Genomic DNA, 19,448 nt, shown 5'->3' with positions numbered 1-19,448 from the left:
GAGCAACGGCTTATCAGCTGGACTGGGGCAACTGGGAAAACCACCGACTCCACAGCAGCCAGGAGTCGGTCACCAGCAGACGCAGTAACGGCTAAGTCACAAGAGGGTCTCTGGGGGATAGCCCCAGCTGCCTGGTCTGCTCGGCACACCTGAGAAACAGGGCCGGCTCTGGGGTCCAGGGCCTGGCCCCACTCCGACAGTCACACCAGACATTTATAAAAACAGAAAACAAAAAGTCCATTTCTGACAGAGGACAGGGTGCCAGGGGCTTCAATGTGAAAGTGACACGTTTCTGCGAGGCCTGGACACTCACATGTGCTCCCGAGGGCATGGCACAGTGACAGTGTGTCCGTTACGTTAGGCCCTAAATCACTTCAAAACACTGACAACAGCTTAACTAGAGAATAATTAGTTATAAACGTATTGAAGACTAAAATTATATAAATTAAATACATTTAAGATAACTGGCCAAGTTTTGATATTTTATCAGACTATTTAATTTTTAATCAGGTCCATCAGACTATTTTTCAAGGTCATTGATTAATATACTGAGAATGCTGACGACTGAACATTCCCACAGCTCAGTCTAGTCAATGCAGACTCAGGAAATGTCACCGTGATGCCTATCTGTCTAAGAGCCAGAACGCAACAGTGTTCGCAAGGCCCTGTGGAAACGGCAGAGGCGCCCGGGGAAGGTCTGCAGCCAGCCCGCCAGCCTGGTCTGGGGAACAAGGGCGTGAGGGGCAGGGCTCCTTACTTGGACATGGTCTTCGGCTGCCTTGCCACCCACGTTTAGGACATTCAGAGAGCTGGCGCGCTTCATGCTGCAACCGGGACAGTGGACATGCAAGGACAAACGTCAGCACACGGGTCAGCCAAGAGCAAGGACACAGCAAAGCCACCCTCAAAGGCCTGTGACCACTGGGGTCCCTTCACCTCACTGGGACAGGGATGCCCACCCAATTCTTAACACAAACATCCCAGGTCTAACTGTATTCAGTGCTCGGTAAGAAAAAGCAGAGTTTCTCTGTGTCTTTTAAGCAAAAACGGTTGTCTTACAATAACAAACTCCAGCGTCGCTGTACTTACACTACAACACATGTCAACTCCAGCGTCACTGCAGTGACCCTTTGTGAAACCTGCTCACACTGAAGCTGAGGCTCTGCAGGGTAGCTGGCCGACTGCAGCGTGTGGGTCCCCAGGGCCTCCACAGACAGGTTTCAGGGAGGGAACCTCAATGACTCATGTAAGACTCATCACCCCAAGTGACCAAGTTCAAGAGACGCACTCAAAACTCACTGGTGAGATCAAATGCATAAAATATTCTGTACTTTATGTTTTTCTATATTAAAAGTAGGGAAAAACATTTTTAAATTAGTAAAATAAACTCTAAAGCTATTAATTCTCTGCTTATAAATCAAAATTTATTGTAACAAATTTCATGACTTTACATTTAAAGAAATACAGTGACTTACACATGATTTTTCTCCACTGGTACCTTTAAAATACTTGATGAAACATCTTACAAAGTACCTATGACCTAAACTTAAGTTACGGACAGTCTATACTTACACTAACTGCTTACAGCCATTACAGACACTGTCAAACAGAAAGTCACCTTAGCTTTTAAAGCTAAAATAACCAAAATTAGGGGTTATATTTAAGTGTTTACACAGGGCCTGTCATTCTGAACCTGAACTCGCCAGAACACAGAGTGAACACTGAGGGCGCAGCTGCGAGGCCAAAGCACATGCATGAAGGGTTAGCCAACCAGACAGACACAGGACATTCAGGAACGGGCTGACGGCCCGCGTGGCCACTGCACCATGCGCACAGTCTGGCCCAGTGCAGACACTAAGTTCTCAGTAAACTGCACCAGAAGCAAAGACGTTAATTTAATTATCCCCAAGTAAAACCCACTCCCAAAATGCCCCACAGGACAAAAAACACCCTGATGAGCCCCACACAGTGCTGCCGGCGTCCCGAGTACACTCTGTCCTACTCAGAACAACAAGAGCAAAGGATAAGAATCACCCTGAATCACAAGCCTACGGAGGCATCTTAACTTACTGTTACTTAACCGGCCAATCACCTTTTTCTAAGAAAGCCACACCACCGTTATCCTCAAACCCTGCTCCTTACAAGACACAGAAAGCAATGCGACTCCTGCCATTCTTCCTGACTCCCCGGGTTGCACCCACGCGATCCATCTAAGCCCGTGGTGCTCACTGGGGTCATGCCCAGAGCCACACACAGGGCTCCTGTAGCACAGGTCTGCGGGTCTCCAAACTAGTCCCCAGTCAGCAGGGCTCCTGCAGCACAGGTCTGCGGGTCTCCAAACTAGTCCCCAGTCAGCAGGGCTCCTGCAGCACAGGTCTGCGGGTCTCCAAACCGGTCCCCAACCAGCAGCACGTGACCACCTGGGACCTTGCTTGGGGGGGGGGTTGCTGTATCGGAAACTCACGGCTGGGCCCAGTAGCCTGTATGTTACAAACGTCCAGGAGACAGACACATGCTCAAGTTTGAAAACCACTGGGCCAGTTAATACTGTCAATCTTACCTGGAAAAATTATTCTATTGTATGTATAATTTTATGAGATAAAGTTTTTCAAAACTGATTTGAGAGAGAGAAAGGAAGGGAGAGAGAGATCAATTTGTTGCTCCACTTACTGATGCATTCACTGGTTGCTTCTTGTATGTGCCCTGACCTGGGATCGAATTTGAAACCTCGACCCATCTGGACGATGCTACCCGGGCAGGGCTGGGATGAAGTTTCTAAAGTCATTTTTTCAAAAAGTTCACTAAGGTAGTGTTTCAAATAAAACTGCATATTAAAATGTTAGTACAGGCAAGTGTGGGGGTTGACCTTACTTTACACCAGGTCAGGCTGAGTGTTTGCCAGGCTGGGGGTGCTCACCCCTGCTACATCTTGGGAAAGACAGAAGACAATGTGGCAGAAAGAGCAAGAAACATACAGACTCTGTCACGGGGGAAGGAAGGCCCATGTCATAGGCCATCGTGTGGGAATTAGACTTTGCATTTTAAAAGCTTCAAAACACGCATCACCTCAAGGGAGCAGCGCGCTGCCCTTGGGACGCAGGAGGGAGCACCAGGCACACAAGTGACCTCCGCTTATCACACCGCTCACCATGCAGCACAGGGATGGACACTAATCTGTTCAGATGCTCATCCCGCTATAAAAAAAGTGTTTTCCTCTTTCAAAATTCAGAGACACAGTGAGAACCTCTTTTTAGTTCTGGAAACCTGCAGACATTTTAAAACAAGAGCACTTTATTCCAAAGGCAGTCAGAACCTGCTCCCCCCTCCCCAAGCCTGCAGTCAGGTGACCGTCACAGGCACTTGGGCAGGAGGGCCACATGCCAGAGTGCGTCCATTGAGCCCGTCTGTCCTTTCAGACCCTGGCGAGCTCCCAGCACAGGCTCCTCCTGGTGGTTTTCTCAAAAGATGTTGGCAAAGTTCACAGGACTCCACAGAACAGGGCCTGTGACCGAATCTGAGGCAGGGTAACAGCCACTCAACACAAACCAAACTGCCCCTCTTGCCTCAAAAGCCATCAGGACACATGTCCATCCACAAGCACAGAGAGGCCCGGTGCTGCACAGAGGGCAGGCCTGGGACACCAAGTCAAGGGTCTTAGAGTTGGACTCAGCTAACGAGAGGAATGAGCCTGCACATACCTCACAATAGCAAAGGAAACATCTGAGAAGGCACCTAACTTTCATATCTCCAATACATTGCCCAAGAAACCTGGTCTCGGTCCTGAGACGTGAGAATTCTGAGCCACAGAACTTAAAGTAGGATCACTTTTAAAATAGCTTTACTGCCCAGCCTCGTGTGGCTCAGTGGCTGAGCATCGACCCAGGATCCAGGCGTTCGGGGTTCGACTCCCAGTCAGGGCACAGGCCCGGGTTTCGGGCTCGATCCCCAGTAGGGGGCGTGCAGGAGGCAGCCGATCAATGACTCTCTCATCACTGATGTTTCTATCTCTCTCTCCCTCTCCCTTCCTCTCTCTGAAATCAATAAAGGTTATTTTTAAATAAATAAATTAAAATAAAATAAAATAGCTTTACTGCCTGGCCAGAGTGGCTCAGTTGGTTGGAGGGTTGTCCCATGCACCGAAAGGTTGCCGGTTCAATCCCCGGGAGGGGGTGTACAAAATGCAACCGATGGATGTTTTTTTCTCTCATATTGATGGTCCTCCCTCCCTCTCTCTCTCTAAGCATGTCCTCGGGTAAGGATTAAAAAATAAACTAGAGTTTTACTAAGAATCAACCTGTAAAAAGTACATACCATTTTGAAAATTAGAGTTTCACAGGAGAGCTGACAAGACTGATTCTATGAGAAATGCATCCAAAAACAGAAGGCTGTATGTATCAGCAATAACCAATACACCTGCCAGAAGTACAAAGAACCCAACCTCCAACACACCTAATAAAAAACAAAGAATGCCTTAGGACCTAATTCCTTTGACAACTTAAATGCTATAGTTCAAACTCTAAGACCCATATGGGACTAAAACTTTTAAACACATGGAAAACCTAATGTCTTTTTAATCTACTAAAGAAACTCCTTATAATCAAGACTTGAAATCATGATTTTTCTATTTAAAACCATGATTCTCCCTATTTTAATATCTGTATGAAATTTAATATAGTCACAGCTAGCTTTTGATTTTACAAGATTAGGGCTAATTTAAAAGGATCTAAAATAATGCTAATTTTTTTTTTTTTTTTTAATTCTCACCCAAGGATATTTTTTTCCATTGCTTTTTCAGAGAAAGTGGAAGGGGGGGGAGAGAGAGAAACATGGTGTGAGAGAGACACATCGATGGGTTGCCTCCCACACGTTCCTCACCAGAAGCAGGGATCGAGCGGGCAACAGAGGTACACGCCCTTGGCCAGAATCAAACCCGGGACCCTTCAGTCTGTAGGCCGATGCTCTAACCACTGAACAAACTGGCCAGGGAAATAATGCTAATTTTTTAAAAAGTAATGCATGTCTAGGGTAAGCAAGCTAACAGGCACAAGTTTTAATAGTAAAGACCCACTTTTCACGGATGAGGCTTTCTCTGACCTTAACAAACACAAAGAGTTCCATGTTTCTTTTAGGGACATCAGGAAGCTTCACGATTCTGGGCCTGCCTGGGAGAGAACCGGAGGGAGACTCCTGAACCTTTCCACTGCTAAGGCAAGGGCCCGAGTGCGAGCGTTTCCCCACGGTCTGTGCGGGAGCAGAAACGGCAGTTGGACACCGCGGCGCGGCGGGGTGGCGAGGGCGGCGGAGGAGATAGTTACCCAGGGTTCCTTGGCTCACTCTCTCGGGAACTTCCTCCCTTCAGCTTCCTAACCAGCTTCTCACTGCTGCGTCTAATTGAGGCCCGGAGTTTGCTAAAGGAACCACTGCGTTTTAAAGATCCAGTGCCATCCTGAAAGAAACGTGAACACATGTGAAGGGCAGGTGGTCCTCCCTCCCCACCCCCAGAGGCAAAGCTGAGTGGCAGAACCACAGGCCGCTGACCCGCTCATCTGGGTCATGCGCACCCGGCGGAAATCACCGTTCGCCGTGTGTGTAAAGTATACCTTAAACAGATACCTATCCATTTTAAATTTCATTAAAACATAATCAAAAGATCATGAAAACCTCTGAACATGAAGAAGTTCAAACAAAAATAACATTCCCACAGGAATTTAATTATACTGCTGTTTTGAAACAAAAGATAACACACATACAGTCTCAAGAAAATTACGACGGCTTCTAGGGCCATCACCGAAATCAAATTCCATGTTTAATAAACACGGGACCTGAAGCACTGAGGTCCGACAGATGGCGTCCTTTTAACAATGTCGTCAGTGTAGCACTTTGATGTACTGTTTGTTCAGTAAATTTTAACAGTTGTATTCAGTGTTGGACAATTAAATAAAATACTCATTCTATACCAATAACTAAACCCCAGACCCCTGTGGAAAGCAGGAAGGATGCCCGGCTTTTGTGCTCATCGACTGAGACACTGTCAAGGACTCGGGCAGATGGGATCAAACCCGATGGGAAGGCGTGCACAGACTTTCATTCCCGGAATGAACCGCAGGAGCCCGGCAGCCGTTCCCTCTGGAAGCCACAAAGGCTGCATCCCATGGGAAGAGGGGCACGCTCTGAGCAGACAGACACGAGACGCAGGTCAGTTGGAGTGAGTTTATTAGAAGTTAGAAAGACACAGGTACACAAATCAGTCAACACGGAGATTAGTAGAGAAAAGCAGAATTGCCCAATTTCCACACAGACTACACAGCAGATGCTACTTGAGCGGGATCCTGGGGGAGCCGGGGCCCAGCAAGGTGGCGCCAGTCTCTGAGGACAACAGGAGCACATGCCCTACGCTTACAGCTAGCGAGTGTCGGCGTCACCGTCATGCCATTGCAGGAACACCTGTGGGACACGTCTAACTACCTTTCATCAAAGCGAACAGCTAATCGCTCTTAACTTTTAAGCTCATATGTTACACAGTACGTGGTTTTATTGATACAGTTTATATCACTAAGTACATATCTGGCAAAGCTACGTGTATACAGAGATAGGGAACCCCCCAAGGACAGCAGCACCGAGAGGAATGGCCAGTCACAGAGGTGGAGCTCTGACAAGAATCCTAGGGGTCGCTACACAGCAGTCGCACGGAGAGGAGAGAGCCGGAGGTGCCGTCATGCAGGAGACAGTGAGAGTCCCACCAGGCAGCTAGGCCTGTCAGACAGAAAGGAGAGAGAGCCCCGTGAAACTTGGGAGGAGGGAGCCGCTTCCCCGTACCGCAGCTCGGCTCACAGTATTTCCAGGCCAGACGCTCACGCACAATCACCTCAGCATTTCGGATTACCTTCCGCCTGCTTCTGTCGGCCCCACATCAACAGCCGCTGGGCCAGATGTTGCCTCATGTGTGGCCTCGTCTAGATGAAAGCCCACGTCTTTAGAGCGTGACTAGCGCTGCGCTAGACGCTCCCTGACACTTCCTAACAAAGGCCTCCATGTAACGGTCAGGAAGGAGATTCCACAATGGAACTGGACGTGACCACGCAGGCCACGCTCGAGAGCGCTCACCCCTCAGCTTAACTCTGCCAGGAATACTTTTATAGCCCTAAACTGTAAATTGTTCTTTGAAGGCAGGGAGGATGTTCTCTTTTTTAAAAAACATGAACATGTCAGACACTGCAGAACCTTTAAGTCTAGGGCATACTCTGAACACGTGCTGACAACCCAGAGTCAAGTCGGTTACAGAAACGACTCCTGGCGCATGCAGACCCGACAGTCTTGCACCGAAGCCCCAGACGCAGGGACCTGAGCCCCTGCTGTCTAACTCACCATGGGACACTGAGCAAGTCACTTAACCAGGCCGAGCTTCATTTTTCTCATCTTTAAAATGGAAAAATAAAACTTGTTACCAACTCCCGTGAACGTTGGGAGGACAAGAAAACACCAGTTCTCGCTTCTCTTCAGACAAGAGGGTGTTAAAGTGTTAATGTAGCTCCGCAAACAGCACCCCTGCCGCTCGCCTGGCAGCTCAGGGCTAGACTCTGGCAGCGTGATCTCACTCACCGCACTCACCCCTCCTCCCGCCCGTCCTGGCCGCAGGCTGGCAGGGGGCTCGGGGCAGCACGGGGTTCCTTGGGGCTGGCGCACCAGCCTGCCCCCCCACTTAGGCCCCGTGAGAACCAGTTGGAAGGACAGCCCTGAGCCAGAAGCTTCGTATTCCAATGGGCTTCAGGGCTGGGCGGTTCATCGCACCTGCCGCTGGCACAGCCACTGCCCCTTCACACGGCCCTGAGGGCACCTCTGGCAGCAGCGAGCTTCTAGCAGAAAGGAGCGGTCTCCACACTGGCTAAGAACATTCAGCAGGAATTATGCCTGGGATGTCAGGTGATTTAGGGCTTACATTTTTTTATATAGTCTAGTTGTTTTCCTAATGTAATTTTTTAAAATAAAAATTAACATTTCTTTTTAAAAATATATTTATTGACTTTAGAGAGAGCTGGAGGGGAGGGAGCAACAATGATTTGTGTTCCACTTGCTCACGCATTTCACTCACTGGTTGCTTCTTGAATGTGCCCTGACTGGGACTCAAACCCTCAACCTTGGCATATTGGGAAGATGTTCTAAACAACTGAGCTACCCAGCCAGTGCTAATCTACTTCCAATTCAAAGGACATCCAACTGCCCAGTGACCCTGGGTAAAAGTTAATGTATTTAAAGCTTTTACAATGGGGAGAGAATGGGGAAGGCTGATCCTGAAGGACCCAGTAGAGAACTGGCCCCGAAAACAGAAAGGACGGTGCAGATAGAAGGCTACTGGTGGGGCCTCCGGCCACCTTGAGCTGTGGCGTGTGGCAATTCTTGCTGGCTGGGGGCTCCCACGTGCTTGCTGACACATGCGGGCCTATGAGCCGACCCACAGCCAGCAGACAAGACTAAAGGGAATCCACTTTTACCCCAAAGGATTCCTTTGCCCCCAACACCTGCGTTTTTAGCAGCAGGACCATAAAAGAGAACAAATGGAGGTATCCCAACAGTGACCGTCGGCTCTGCACCTGCACAGGAGCGCAGGTAAGGAAGCTACGTCCTCACAGCTGGTACGGTGCCTGCCGTGCTTCCCTCAACACACCCTCTCCTGCGCCAAGGATTGACCAGCACCTCGCCGTGAGCTACTGGTGAGGGCCAGTCCCTTCCTTTCCTTGCACTTTAACAGCATGGACTTTAAGTCTGTGCTGACACGGCCTTCCAGTCCCCACAGGCAGCGAGGATCCTTACCTCTGACCACACTGCCTCTGCTCTAAAGCTTTCTGAGCGCTGAGAAAAGTCCCGCCTGTCTGGGGAAATGGCTTTGATGACTGAAGAAGCTGTGGCCGCTCCTGGACCCTCCCTGAAAGAGCTGTACCTGCCCACAGAGCACACACCTCTCCCTGTGGGGGTGGCTTTCAGACTTTTAAAGAGCACAGAAATTTTTTAAAAAGTAAAATCTAATGCAGAACCCCGATGTAAAATAAAACCTACGTGGCATTTTCTCACTAGGAATGTGTGACAAGCCCTCAGGACCACTGAGCAAAGCCGCAAGCACAAGGCCACGATCTTTAGAGCCACAGTGGGGCTGTGCAGTAGTGACGGTCTCGTCCTAACATCCACCTGGCCTCCCAGTTTCAGTCTGCATTTCTTGGCTGCACATACCCAGGAAACTCTGGTGCGCACGGTAGGTGGGAGCGGTTTTTAACCGTGTGCTGAGCAATCGGCCCCAGCAGAGACAGCATGAGCCGCCCTTCTCACCGAAAGAAGACAAAGTTTGGCTGCAGTGTGTTAATGTCCCATCAAACGTGACCCTTAGAAGGGGCTCCTTTGGCTGCATGCAATTACACCTCAGTACAGCTGATTTCAAAACATCTAAGTGTGCCCACTGCCTTTACTGCCTCTCCTTAAATAATAAAAATATGCTTTGAAAATAAAATTTGTCAAATTTTGGGAGAGCTCAGCATTAACTTCTCAGAACCTTAGAGCTTCAAGGAAACCTGGCTGAGCTGAGGTCTCCCGTGAGGTGACAGCGGTGGCCTCGGTGGCTGACAGTAAGAACCTGGCCCTCTACCGCCCCGTCCGGGTTAATCCGCAGCGATTCTCTACTTATGCACTGTTTCCCCTAAATTTCCATTCAAGGAAAGGGCTCCTTCCGCTGTTCACAGTGAGTCAGGAACCACTGACCAGGCATTCTGAGAGCCAGGCTCCTCCAGTCCACCAACCCCGGGCCGATTGAGATGCACGCCGGGGAGGGACTGTGTCAGAGACGCAAAGCCACCAGCGTCTACACGTCCAGGACAAAGGTGTCTGGAGCCCAGTGTTCACTTAGTGCCTTAAGGGACAGCATGTGCAGAGTAAGGAAGGAAATGTGAAATGAAGGGGACATGCATGCAGAGAAGTGCCCTGTGTATCCACTCGTCAGCAACACCCGCCACGCGGCCTCCACGAGTAAAAGCAGCTCCCTCACCCGAGTGAGTCTTAGTCTTGAAGACGGTTGTCGGTAGTTGTATTATCACATGACTTCATAGACGGACTGACTCAGACATGCTGTCTCAAAAGAAGTTCCCACCAAACTTCACTCAAGAGCAGCAGCACCTGCGCCGGGTGGCTGAGGACCAGCCCAGGGCTGCCCTCTGTGCAGCACCGGGCGAGAGCACCAGGAGAGTACAGTGCAGCCCACAGCAGGCCTGGTGAGCAGAGCGGGGACCGCTGCCCGAAGGCGTGAGTGGTCACAACAGATGCTGGTTGGTGGTCTTGGCACAGAAAAAAAACAAAGCAAGGAAGCTGCTGGACAGACAGCCCAGAAGCCGTTCTCCCTGACATTTTGGCCACTAACGTTCTACACAAAATGTCTCCTCAGAAGGCTAATCTTACCAAACTGCTACAGCTATAGACAACGCCAAAGGATAAACAGATTAAAAATATAGATAAGAAAGCCCAAAACTATGTGGCAAGACATCTGCAGTTACAAGTAACAGTGCACAGCTGACTGCAGCTTCCAAAAATTGGTAGTGCACCTGGATGCACAGAAGCTCTCCCTGCGGTAGATCCTTCCTGATAAAAAGCAAACTCCAAAGCTGCCAGCTCACTGAACAAAAAACTACCCACATGACACGCATATTCACTAGAAAGAAAATGTCCACAAGGCCACGTGCCCTTCGGCAACCACTGAGTAAACAGCGGTGGTAAGAATTTCCATGGAAGCCAAGTGGTGAAGCCCAGCCAGGAGCTGACGTGTCTCATATACAGGTACATGATCTGGATCCGAAAGTAGTTGTGAAAAGCAATGAACCCCGGGCCCCTCTGTGGAAACAGGACACTCAGTCAGGACTGAGGTGGGACACGGAGCCGGCCACCAAGGTCCTGCTCCTGACCTGCTCCTTTCTGGACAAGTGCTGTCTGAACATCAGCCCCTCTGAGACACTCAAATGCTAAAAGAATCTACAGTGGCCTGGTCAGTGAAATTAGGAACAGGAGTTAGCAATGAAAGATAAATTAAGAAGCGAGTTAGTTGCACACTGTCCTATGATTAAAATAAACCCAGGTTACAGATTATGCTGTAAACAACCAGGACACTCATCAGCAATTAGGAGCTGGGAGTGAAGCCAAGCGGTTTTCACGAGCATGGAGCCCGCAGAAGAAAGCACCCACTTCAGACAACAGGCTGCAGCGTCAGCGGAGAGGGCTCACAACGGCTGAATGGTACTGAACTGGAGAAGGCAGAAGGTCTACAGAAGACAGGGCGGCTGGAGGGCAGCCCCAGGGTGACGGGCACCGTGCCACGCTGTGCACTGTACTTACCCCGCTCCACTCTACGCCCATACTCACTTCCTCCCCTCCGTCAGGGCCACTCTCGTACTTGACCGTGTCCACGGTCAGGCTCTCCCGGCTGCGGCGCTTCTCCGAGCTCTCAGGGTCGCTCAGCACTTCAGCCACTCTCTGTTTGTGAACATTGTCAAGACCCTGCGAGTCAGGCAGGGGAGGGTTTCACCCGTTAGCACTAAGTTTACTAGGGAATTCCAAGACAGCTAAAAGTCACTAGAGAAAGACAGGAGCTCTTAAACACTGGGGGGAAATGACAACAGTGCCCTCTGGAATGTACTGAGATGAGTGCTCTCACTCTGCATCAGTTCACCTCAAGTTTAAGAAATGAGACTGATTCCCGTGAGCGGCATGCTCGCTCAAGCGTCCAGCAGAGGCAGGGGAGGGGGGCTTCTGATGCATGAGAACTGAAAATGCTTCAGAACCAGGCCCGATGGTGGGGCAGGTGGAGACACACCCAGAACAATGAAGTGATCGTGATGGGATCCAGGGGACAGTCCACTGGGTAAGTTCCCTCAAGGTTTGTGTGTCTGGAAAGTCTCATGGTGAGATCTTGAGGAAATGCCCACTTTCTAACACTTCAATCCTAATTCCTGGTGTTCCATGCCTCCCAGGTAAGTACCTGGTGGAAACCCATGGATCACTTTATTCTCAGTGTGATGTTCGAGAAACCAGCCTCTAACTACAAAAGGCTGTCAGAGCACAGGCTCACACGTCTGGGAGCTCTGAGCAGCAGCAGGCACTCATCTGACTTCTTCAGACCACTGCTCACATGTCTGTGTTAACATGACTGGATTAAAACACAGCAATGAGCCCAGCCGGACGTGGCTCAGTGGGTGAGCATCGACCTAGGATCCAGGAGACTGCGGTGCGATTCCAGGTCAGGGCGCATGCCCGGGTTGCAGGCTCGATTCCCAGTTGGGGGTGTGTGGGAGGCAGCCGATCAATGACGACTCTTATCATTGGTGTTTCTCTCTCTCCCCCCCCCTTCTAAAATCAGTGAAGATATATTTAAAAACAAAATGCAGCAGTGATCTCCCCTACACTCCAGTACACCTGACAACCAGAGTGTGACACGCTTCACGTTCCACATGGGGCTTCAACCTGAGCAGCTCCTGGGAGGGCTGCACCTACGCCGACCTGCACGTCCCCCTCCGGAGCACGAGCCCCGCCCATGCTCCTTACTCTGGAAACTGGTAATTTAAAGGCAAGAATTAAGCCTTTTCATGGTACTTTCTTTACAAGTTGTGCTTTGGCAAAATTAAACTCTCAGTTGACGAAGGACAGTGCTTCAGTAACTCGCAGCTCTTTATTGCAAGATGTCCCTCGTGTGGACACACCATTTGTGGGTGATTTCTGCATCTGAACGACTGAGAACATTACCGCCATGAACGTACGTGTGCGAGTGCAGCCGACCATCATTATTCAGAGATCGGATTTCTGAACTCACCTACCTGCCAAAATGTATTTGTAATTCCCAAATCAGCACTCCCAGCTTTCAGTCATTCGTCACCGATGCGCACGCCCCACCAGCTCCAAGGTGACACTCCACTTCCTGTTGTCACCACACTATAAACAAGTGTCCTCCCCCCATCAAAACTCTTCAGCCCATGGTCTCGCGTTTTTGCCCGTTTTGTTCGAGATCTCGCGGTCTGAAACAGCCCAAGCACAGTGCTGAGGTGCAGCCCAGTGTCCCTAACCGCACGAAAGCTGGATATGCCTCACACACAGGTGGGCAAACACGTGTCAGGCAGGCTTCCTCCAGGTTGAGCTACAGTGCTAACGGCCATGGATTTGGTGTTAACGAATCAATAACATGCTGAGTAAGGGGTCTCTGAACAGAAATGCACACAGAACAGGTTACAGATGGTCAGCTGCTGACGGAGACGAGGCTCGCAGGAACCCAACGCTGCATTTCCCCGAGGATCTGCTGCTGCACGTTCACAGCGACACCACAGAGCGGAGCTGCCCAGAAACAAAGATCAGCTGTGCCTGTCCCGAGCACCTGCGTTCAGTCCTCCGGGTGTGCTTAGGAGTGGACGGCTGGCTCACGCGGGACTGTTTCTGTGGGGAACCGCCAGACTGTTTCCACAGCGGCCACGCCGTCACAGCCCCAGCAGCAGCACACGAGGGTTCCATGTTTTCTTTCTGTTTGCTTTTATCACAGCCGTCCTGGCGGGTGTGGCGAGTCCTCTCGTGGTTTTGAACTGCATTCCCCTAGTTAGACTGGAGATGCTGGGCCTCCCCAGGAGCGTGTTGGGATTTGTGCATCAACTTCAGAGAAACATCCCTTCATATCCTTGGCTCCTTTCCACAGGCAGCCCTTCTGTCTTCCTACATTCCAGACACCAGACCCTCATCAGACACGTGATGTGCACACATTCTCGCCCGTCCTATGGTGTCTCTTCACTCTCTCGGCAGTGTCCTTGAACGCGTGCACATTTCTAATGTTGGTGCTTGTGTTTTTGATGTCACATTTACAATATTTAAACAACATAATCTTATTTGTACAAACTAAAGTGTTAAGTATTTTCTATTTCTAAGTCAAGGTTTCAATAAGTCACGTAAGAGAATCACTAATGGACATGTTAGAAACAGGTGTTTGACTGACCTGTTTACGTGACCTCATGGCCGCTTCTTCCAGTGTTTCTGCAGCTTCGAATTTGCCTTGACGTCTATAAAGTGCCCCAAGGTTTTTTAAAGTCGTGGTGACCGTTGGACTATAAGAAAGCACATGTATACAGGCTATGAAACATGCTTCAGAGCCACCACTATCAACAGCACACAACCTGAAGACTAGGAGTTTGTTTGCTTAAAAATATCTTTTAAACTTCTATGGCACTTTTTCCCACATGACGTTCTAGGAAGCTCCTCAATCTCCAGCACCCCACCTCCCAGAGCTGTCAGGCAGCTGCGGTCAACCCTCTGCAGCTGGCAGGACCTGCCCTGCGCTCTTTCCAGGCTGCAGCAGGCAGCTTGGACCTCGGCCACTGTGTCAACAGGAAAGTCTGTGTGGGGCTGTCTGGTGACCGCCATGCTGCCCCCGGAGAGCCTGTTCTGCATCAGGCAGTAGAGAGGACGCAGAGGGGCACAAAGCGAACCTAACCCTCATCACCAACGAGATGATGCTGTGCACGCGGCAGGACAGCCAGCACAGGGGCCATGGGCTTTGGCACTCGTGACCAGCAGCCTTACTCAGAACGAGCAATACGCTGGTCATGTTGGTAAGGACACATACTTCAGGAGACTCTCCTCTTCCTAATGACAGGCACCTGGGCAAAGAAGAGGCTCCCTCCGTGTCTGAGACAGTCACACAGGGTGGGAGAAACAAACATTACCTCCGACATATCTGTCAGCGCCATGGGGAACCCAGACTACGCGTCAGAGCGTTCTTCTGAACTAGGTGACTGGTGAACTGAGACTTACAGGACGAGTTAGCGTCCAGATGGGAAAGAGCAGGAAAGATGTTCCAGTCGGGAGGAAACAGGTCAGTGGGGCCTGGTGTGGGAGGTGCAGGCACCAGCTCACAGGACCGCTCATGGGGCTCTCACACTGCCCTCTGCAGACACGGAGGGTGAGGGCAGCGAGGAAAGGGGACTACAGCTTAGGGTCTCCCCAAGGAGTCCCTACACGTGTTGGTAAAATGCTGGCTTTTGCAGACCTGCTGTCCTGTTTGCTGTGGGGACACTTTAACCATGTCCCTACGGGCACCTCCTTGTCCTGAGATCAGTGTTTGGTATTTGGCCTGGACAAGACAGTTGGAGTGCACAGAACCCATATGCGGTGACTTCTGCATATGTCAATCACTCCATTTACAAAGTCATGGTTTTTTATTGGAATGTGGCGAAACTGGACGGTGCAACCACACCTCCATGAGGAGCTCTGCACACCTCATGGTCAGCTGCTAGCTGCCCTTTAAGGTACCAGCAGCACCGCCCACAGCTGTGCTGTTTTTTAGGGAAACAGACATACCTGTCAACTTTGCAGGCTTTGTACCAGCCACCATACTCTCCAAAAGATGGACCATCCTTCTGCTTTCCCTAAATGATAACAAATAATCGCACATAAGTCACTCAGGAAAGCACCCTGCCAGTCAGGAGGCCCCCGGGCAGAGCACTCGTACCTTACACTCTTCCCTTTCCTCCGCGTGCATCCAGATGGGTTTATTTTCATCTGGGGAAGGAAAAACAACCCACTGTGAGCTGAAGTGTGACAGAGCCTGTGAGAAGGTGTCACGTTCCAGGACTGCAAGGTTTCTGCTGTTGTTCTATGATCCTTCTTAGATGTGGCCTCTCACACTTGGGTGCAAGGACAGGAGCACCCACCACAACACACACGCAAGAGGTGGCCGGCACATGCCAACGTACCAGACCCGATAGGCAAATGTCAACAAACCGGACACACATGAAGGTCCCCATCATGAAACTTCTTAATGCTCAAATCTGCACACAACACTTGGGACTTTTAAAATTTGAGCAACCTGGCCTTAAACAAAAGTCTAACAAAATGTTGTAAAATGTTGGGAGCAAGAGTAGAAAAGATACAAACCAACCTTCCTTTAAAGTCCTCTTAACTTTTGAGAATGCTCAGGCGTACTACCCACCGAAGCTCCTAGACAGCTAATGTACCCACAGCATGAAGGACGACCATCCCTGATGTGGAGTTTATGCAAATATGTTACGACGGGAAAACGCCCAAGCTGCAACGTGAAGGAAAACCCGCAGTGCACATGATTACATGCACAGTACAGCTTCAATTCCATAAATCATCAGGCACAGAAAGAAGACACTAAGCACCCCCAGAGATGTACCTGGATGATGAAATTATAGTGAGTTCACATTCCCATCTCCGCGTGGATTTTCGAGGTTCCCGCAACAAGCACCTACATGGGGCTCTGGGGGAAGACCACACTTCCACCCAGTCCAACCACCCACCAACGACCAGACTTTGTTAAGTCACTTAGCATGGGTGTCCCTGCCCCTACAATGGGGTGATGTCTGACCCAGTTCGCAGACTGCTAGGAAAATTAAATAAGATCACACATTTAAATGGCTTAACTGACAGACTGGAACGTGGTTAACCATTGTGACTGTAAGGAGAAAGGCCTTAGCTCCTGGAGAGTCAGAACCCAGCAGGCTCGGATGATGGAGAATGTGCATTTCTGACAGGTCACTACCAGCACAGGGAGAGCCACTGGGCGACAGAACACTCCAGGAAGCACTAACGACTCCAGGGACGTTTCCAGAGGTGGGGCACCCAGGTCGTGCTGGAAACAAGCATGGGCTCTGGCGAGGACAGAATTGGGAGGCACGGGCACAGGCACGTGTCCACCACGTTCACTGGATGGTGAGCGATGAGCCGTGAGCACGCGGCCGTGCCCCGTCCTCTCCTCTAAGCGCTGTTCAGAAAATCATTTATAAACCTCCAATCAGCTGCATCCTGAAATCGCTGTGACGATGCGGGTGCTACCAGTCTAAAGCTGGAATCACGACTGCAAGGCAGCCTACAACAGTACCTGCTTAGAAACAGGAGCACGTCTTACCATCCACAGAACCAAACTCCCTCTCGTGCGCACGTGTGAGGATCTCTTTGTACAGCGCTTCTGCCTGCTTGAACTTTCCTTGCTTCAGGTAGCAGGAGGCCTTGGAATAGAATAAAGCTCTTAGTGTCCTTCACAGGCAGACGAAGCATGCATTCCTGACAGGCTAACAGTGAACACTCCAGACCTCCAGAGAAAGCATCCCCGGCACCACCTGGGGAGTTTACCTCTGCCAACGTACCAGGTTGTTTTTCGTCTTGGCCACATTGGGGTCATCGGGCCCCAGTTTTGTCTGGTAGATCTCGAGGGCTCTCTGGTAGTAATATTCCACTTCCTCGTACTTGCCCTGGTTCTGGCACAGTAAGGCCAAGTTATTTAACTGCTTGGCCACGTCGGGGTGGTCCTTTCCCAAAACCTGAGAACAAAACGTGGTGTTAGGAACACCTATTCCTCATCTCACTACCATCTAATCCATTCTTCCATACGTGAAGGGTCTTTCTAAATATAAACATGAAGATGCCTCACTTTAGGCTTATGATCCTTAAATAACTCTCCTTACCCTATAATAATAAAAATAACTTAACCAGGCCCTGGCCAGTGTGGCTCAATTGGTTGGGCATCAGCCCGTGCACCAAAAGGTGGTGGGTTCAATTCCCAGTCAGGTCACATGCCCAGGAGGCAGCCAATCAATGTTTTGCTTTCATATTGATGTTTCTCTCTCTCTCCCTCCTTCTCTTTCTAAAAATCAAAAATATTTTTTAAATAAGTAAAATAAAAATAACATAACCAGAGTTTATTCTGGGGGTGGGGGTGCTGATTTCCTTCACCTGCTTTAACGTCTTCAATTCTCACAATAACCCCACATGGTGGGAACGTTACCATGCACACTTTGAGGAGGAAACTGCTTTTATAAAGGCAATGCTAGCACACCTGCCAAGTTATGGAAGAGCTCAAACGTAACCAGCACTGTCTGACTTGTTCCTACGCATCCAGTCCTCAAAGGAATTCCCAATCTTCCCCTCAGCCGACACGTGCCTCCACGTGCAGACCCAGGGGTCCTCTGCAGTCACCCAGGCCACCTCTCTTCACATTTCACACCCCACCTGCAGGGCCCTTCCACTGCTGTCCCAGATGCCCACACTCCCCCTACTCAACTACCTACTCTTCAGGTCACGCTTCAGGCCCCTCAGAGGGGACTTCCTCTATCCAATTTAGGGAGACCTCAGCCCAGCCCACCAGTTAGCTCAGAAGCGTATCACCCGGTTTCTCCCTCTGCAAACATCACTACCTGGAATGACCTCACTTGCACCGTTACTACCGCACCCTCGCTCACTGACACTAAGCCAAGAGCGCAAGCCCTGTCCTCTTCCCAGCGCGCCCTGCTGGGTGAGTGGCGCTAAACTTCTTCCTGATACCTTGATCAAGCGATTTGGTTTCTCACCCCTGCCTTCACCCAGGTGTCCGTCCCCCAGGAGGCATGAGGCCTCCCCATCCGTTCCCGCGGTCCCTCTCTCTCCCTGCCTGGGACACTGAGCTCAGTTACTGAAGGCTTGGTTCAAGCACTAACGCTTATGAGAAGCCATCCCCAATGCCCCCAAGCCCAGACACAGAGGAGCCCCTGCTCTCGACTCTCCCAGCTCTATCCCAGAAGCCAGAGCACCTGTGTCCCCAAGTTCTGTCTAGTGGACTGTGATCCGGGGAAGGGGCTGTATCTCTGATTTGTTAAGTCACCAAGTCCAACCAAGCAGGGGCCCCCAAGCCCTCAAAAAACATTTCCCAAGTGAGTGACTGAAAGAGCAAATACATGCGAGTGGATCAGGCAGACCATCACACGAGCTTGTAATGCTTTATTCCATACTTTTGTGTTCTGATTTTAACCCCTGTCCCAGAAAACCAGGCCCTTTTATTTGATAAATATGCAGGTGGTGGCATAACATTCTTCCTGCATGACGTGATAATGAGTCACTTTTCATTTCCCCTTTCCCAATTCCTTGCCATATGGCTCAAAATTAAACGATTAACCTCTCAGTATCACTGGTAAATAATCACATAAAATACCAAGTTAAAATATGACCCTCGGTCATCCATGGCTCAGACTGACACCTGTGTCCCTGTAATACCTGAACATAGTCACACCGAGTGCTGCTGAAAGTGACAAGGTGATCCTTTTCAATACCTAATTAACATAAACTAGCAGCTAGTACATTAAATGTCCACAACATTGGCTTAATCTACAGCTGAGTCCACCTTTAGGTCTAAATGAATTATTTTATTTTTTAAAGCTTTAGAAGCATATTTGGTGACTTTACTTTCTTACTTTCTTACTGGTAGGTGAACCTCCAGTCCTGAGAAAGCCCTCCCTGAGCAGTCATTTCTGGGCACTGCAGGCCGGGAAGGCGCGGATGCAGTCCACGCCCTGAGCACCCGCCCGCATACCCGATCGCATGGGCCAGCCTGCTGTCCCTGTGGACTGTCCACCTGGTAGACTGAGTTACCTTCAGTAAATGGTCAGTGATGACCTATCACA

The 19,448-nt window shown here is 50.1% G+C and overlaps 1 protein-coding gene across 28 annotated transcripts in view; it reads right to left on the bottom strand.

Moving 5' to 3' along the window:
* The window catches only part of KLC1 (kinesin light chain 1), a 71,878-nt gene that overhangs the window by 5,956 nt on the left and 46,474 nt on the right, over window positions 1-19,448 (bottom strand). For 3 of the 28 annotated variants that reach the window (XM_081138006.1, XM_081138013.1, XM_081138008.1), the window contains 8 exons: window positions 17,163-17,336; window positions 16,925-17,024; window positions 15,506-15,555; window positions 15,355-15,422; window positions 13,994-14,102; window positions 11,362-11,523; window positions 5,316-5,446; window positions 758-824 (listed from right to left, as the gene is read on the bottom strand). In XM_081138006.1, the coding sequence (XP_080994132.1) occupies window positions 758-824; window positions 5,316-5,446; window positions 11,362-11,523; window positions 13,994-14,102; window positions 15,355-15,422; window positions 15,506-15,555; window positions 16,925-17,024; window positions 17,163-17,336 (861 nt within the window). Of the gene's footprint in view, window positions 1-757; window positions 825-5,315; window positions 5,447-6,194; window positions 6,754-7,365; window positions 7,417-11,361; window positions 11,524-13,993; window positions 14,103-15,354; window positions 15,423-15,505; window positions 15,556-16,924; window positions 17,025-17,162; window positions 17,337-19,448 lie in introns of those variants that run through there. The other 25 variants (XM_081138027.1, XM_081138010.1, XM_081138017.1 and 22 more) reach the window with 16 other exon arrangements.

This window comes from Miniopterus schreibersii (genome assembly GCF_964146895.1).
Source record: "Miniopterus schreibersii genome assembly, chromosome: 1".
In the NCBI taxonomy this organism is placed as follows: domain Eukaryota; kingdom Metazoa; phylum Chordata; class Mammalia; order Chiroptera; family Miniopteridae; genus Miniopterus; species Miniopterus schreibersii.
Note: the sequence above shows the minus strand (reverse complement) of the source record. Positions and strands in the feature narration are given on the sequence as shown.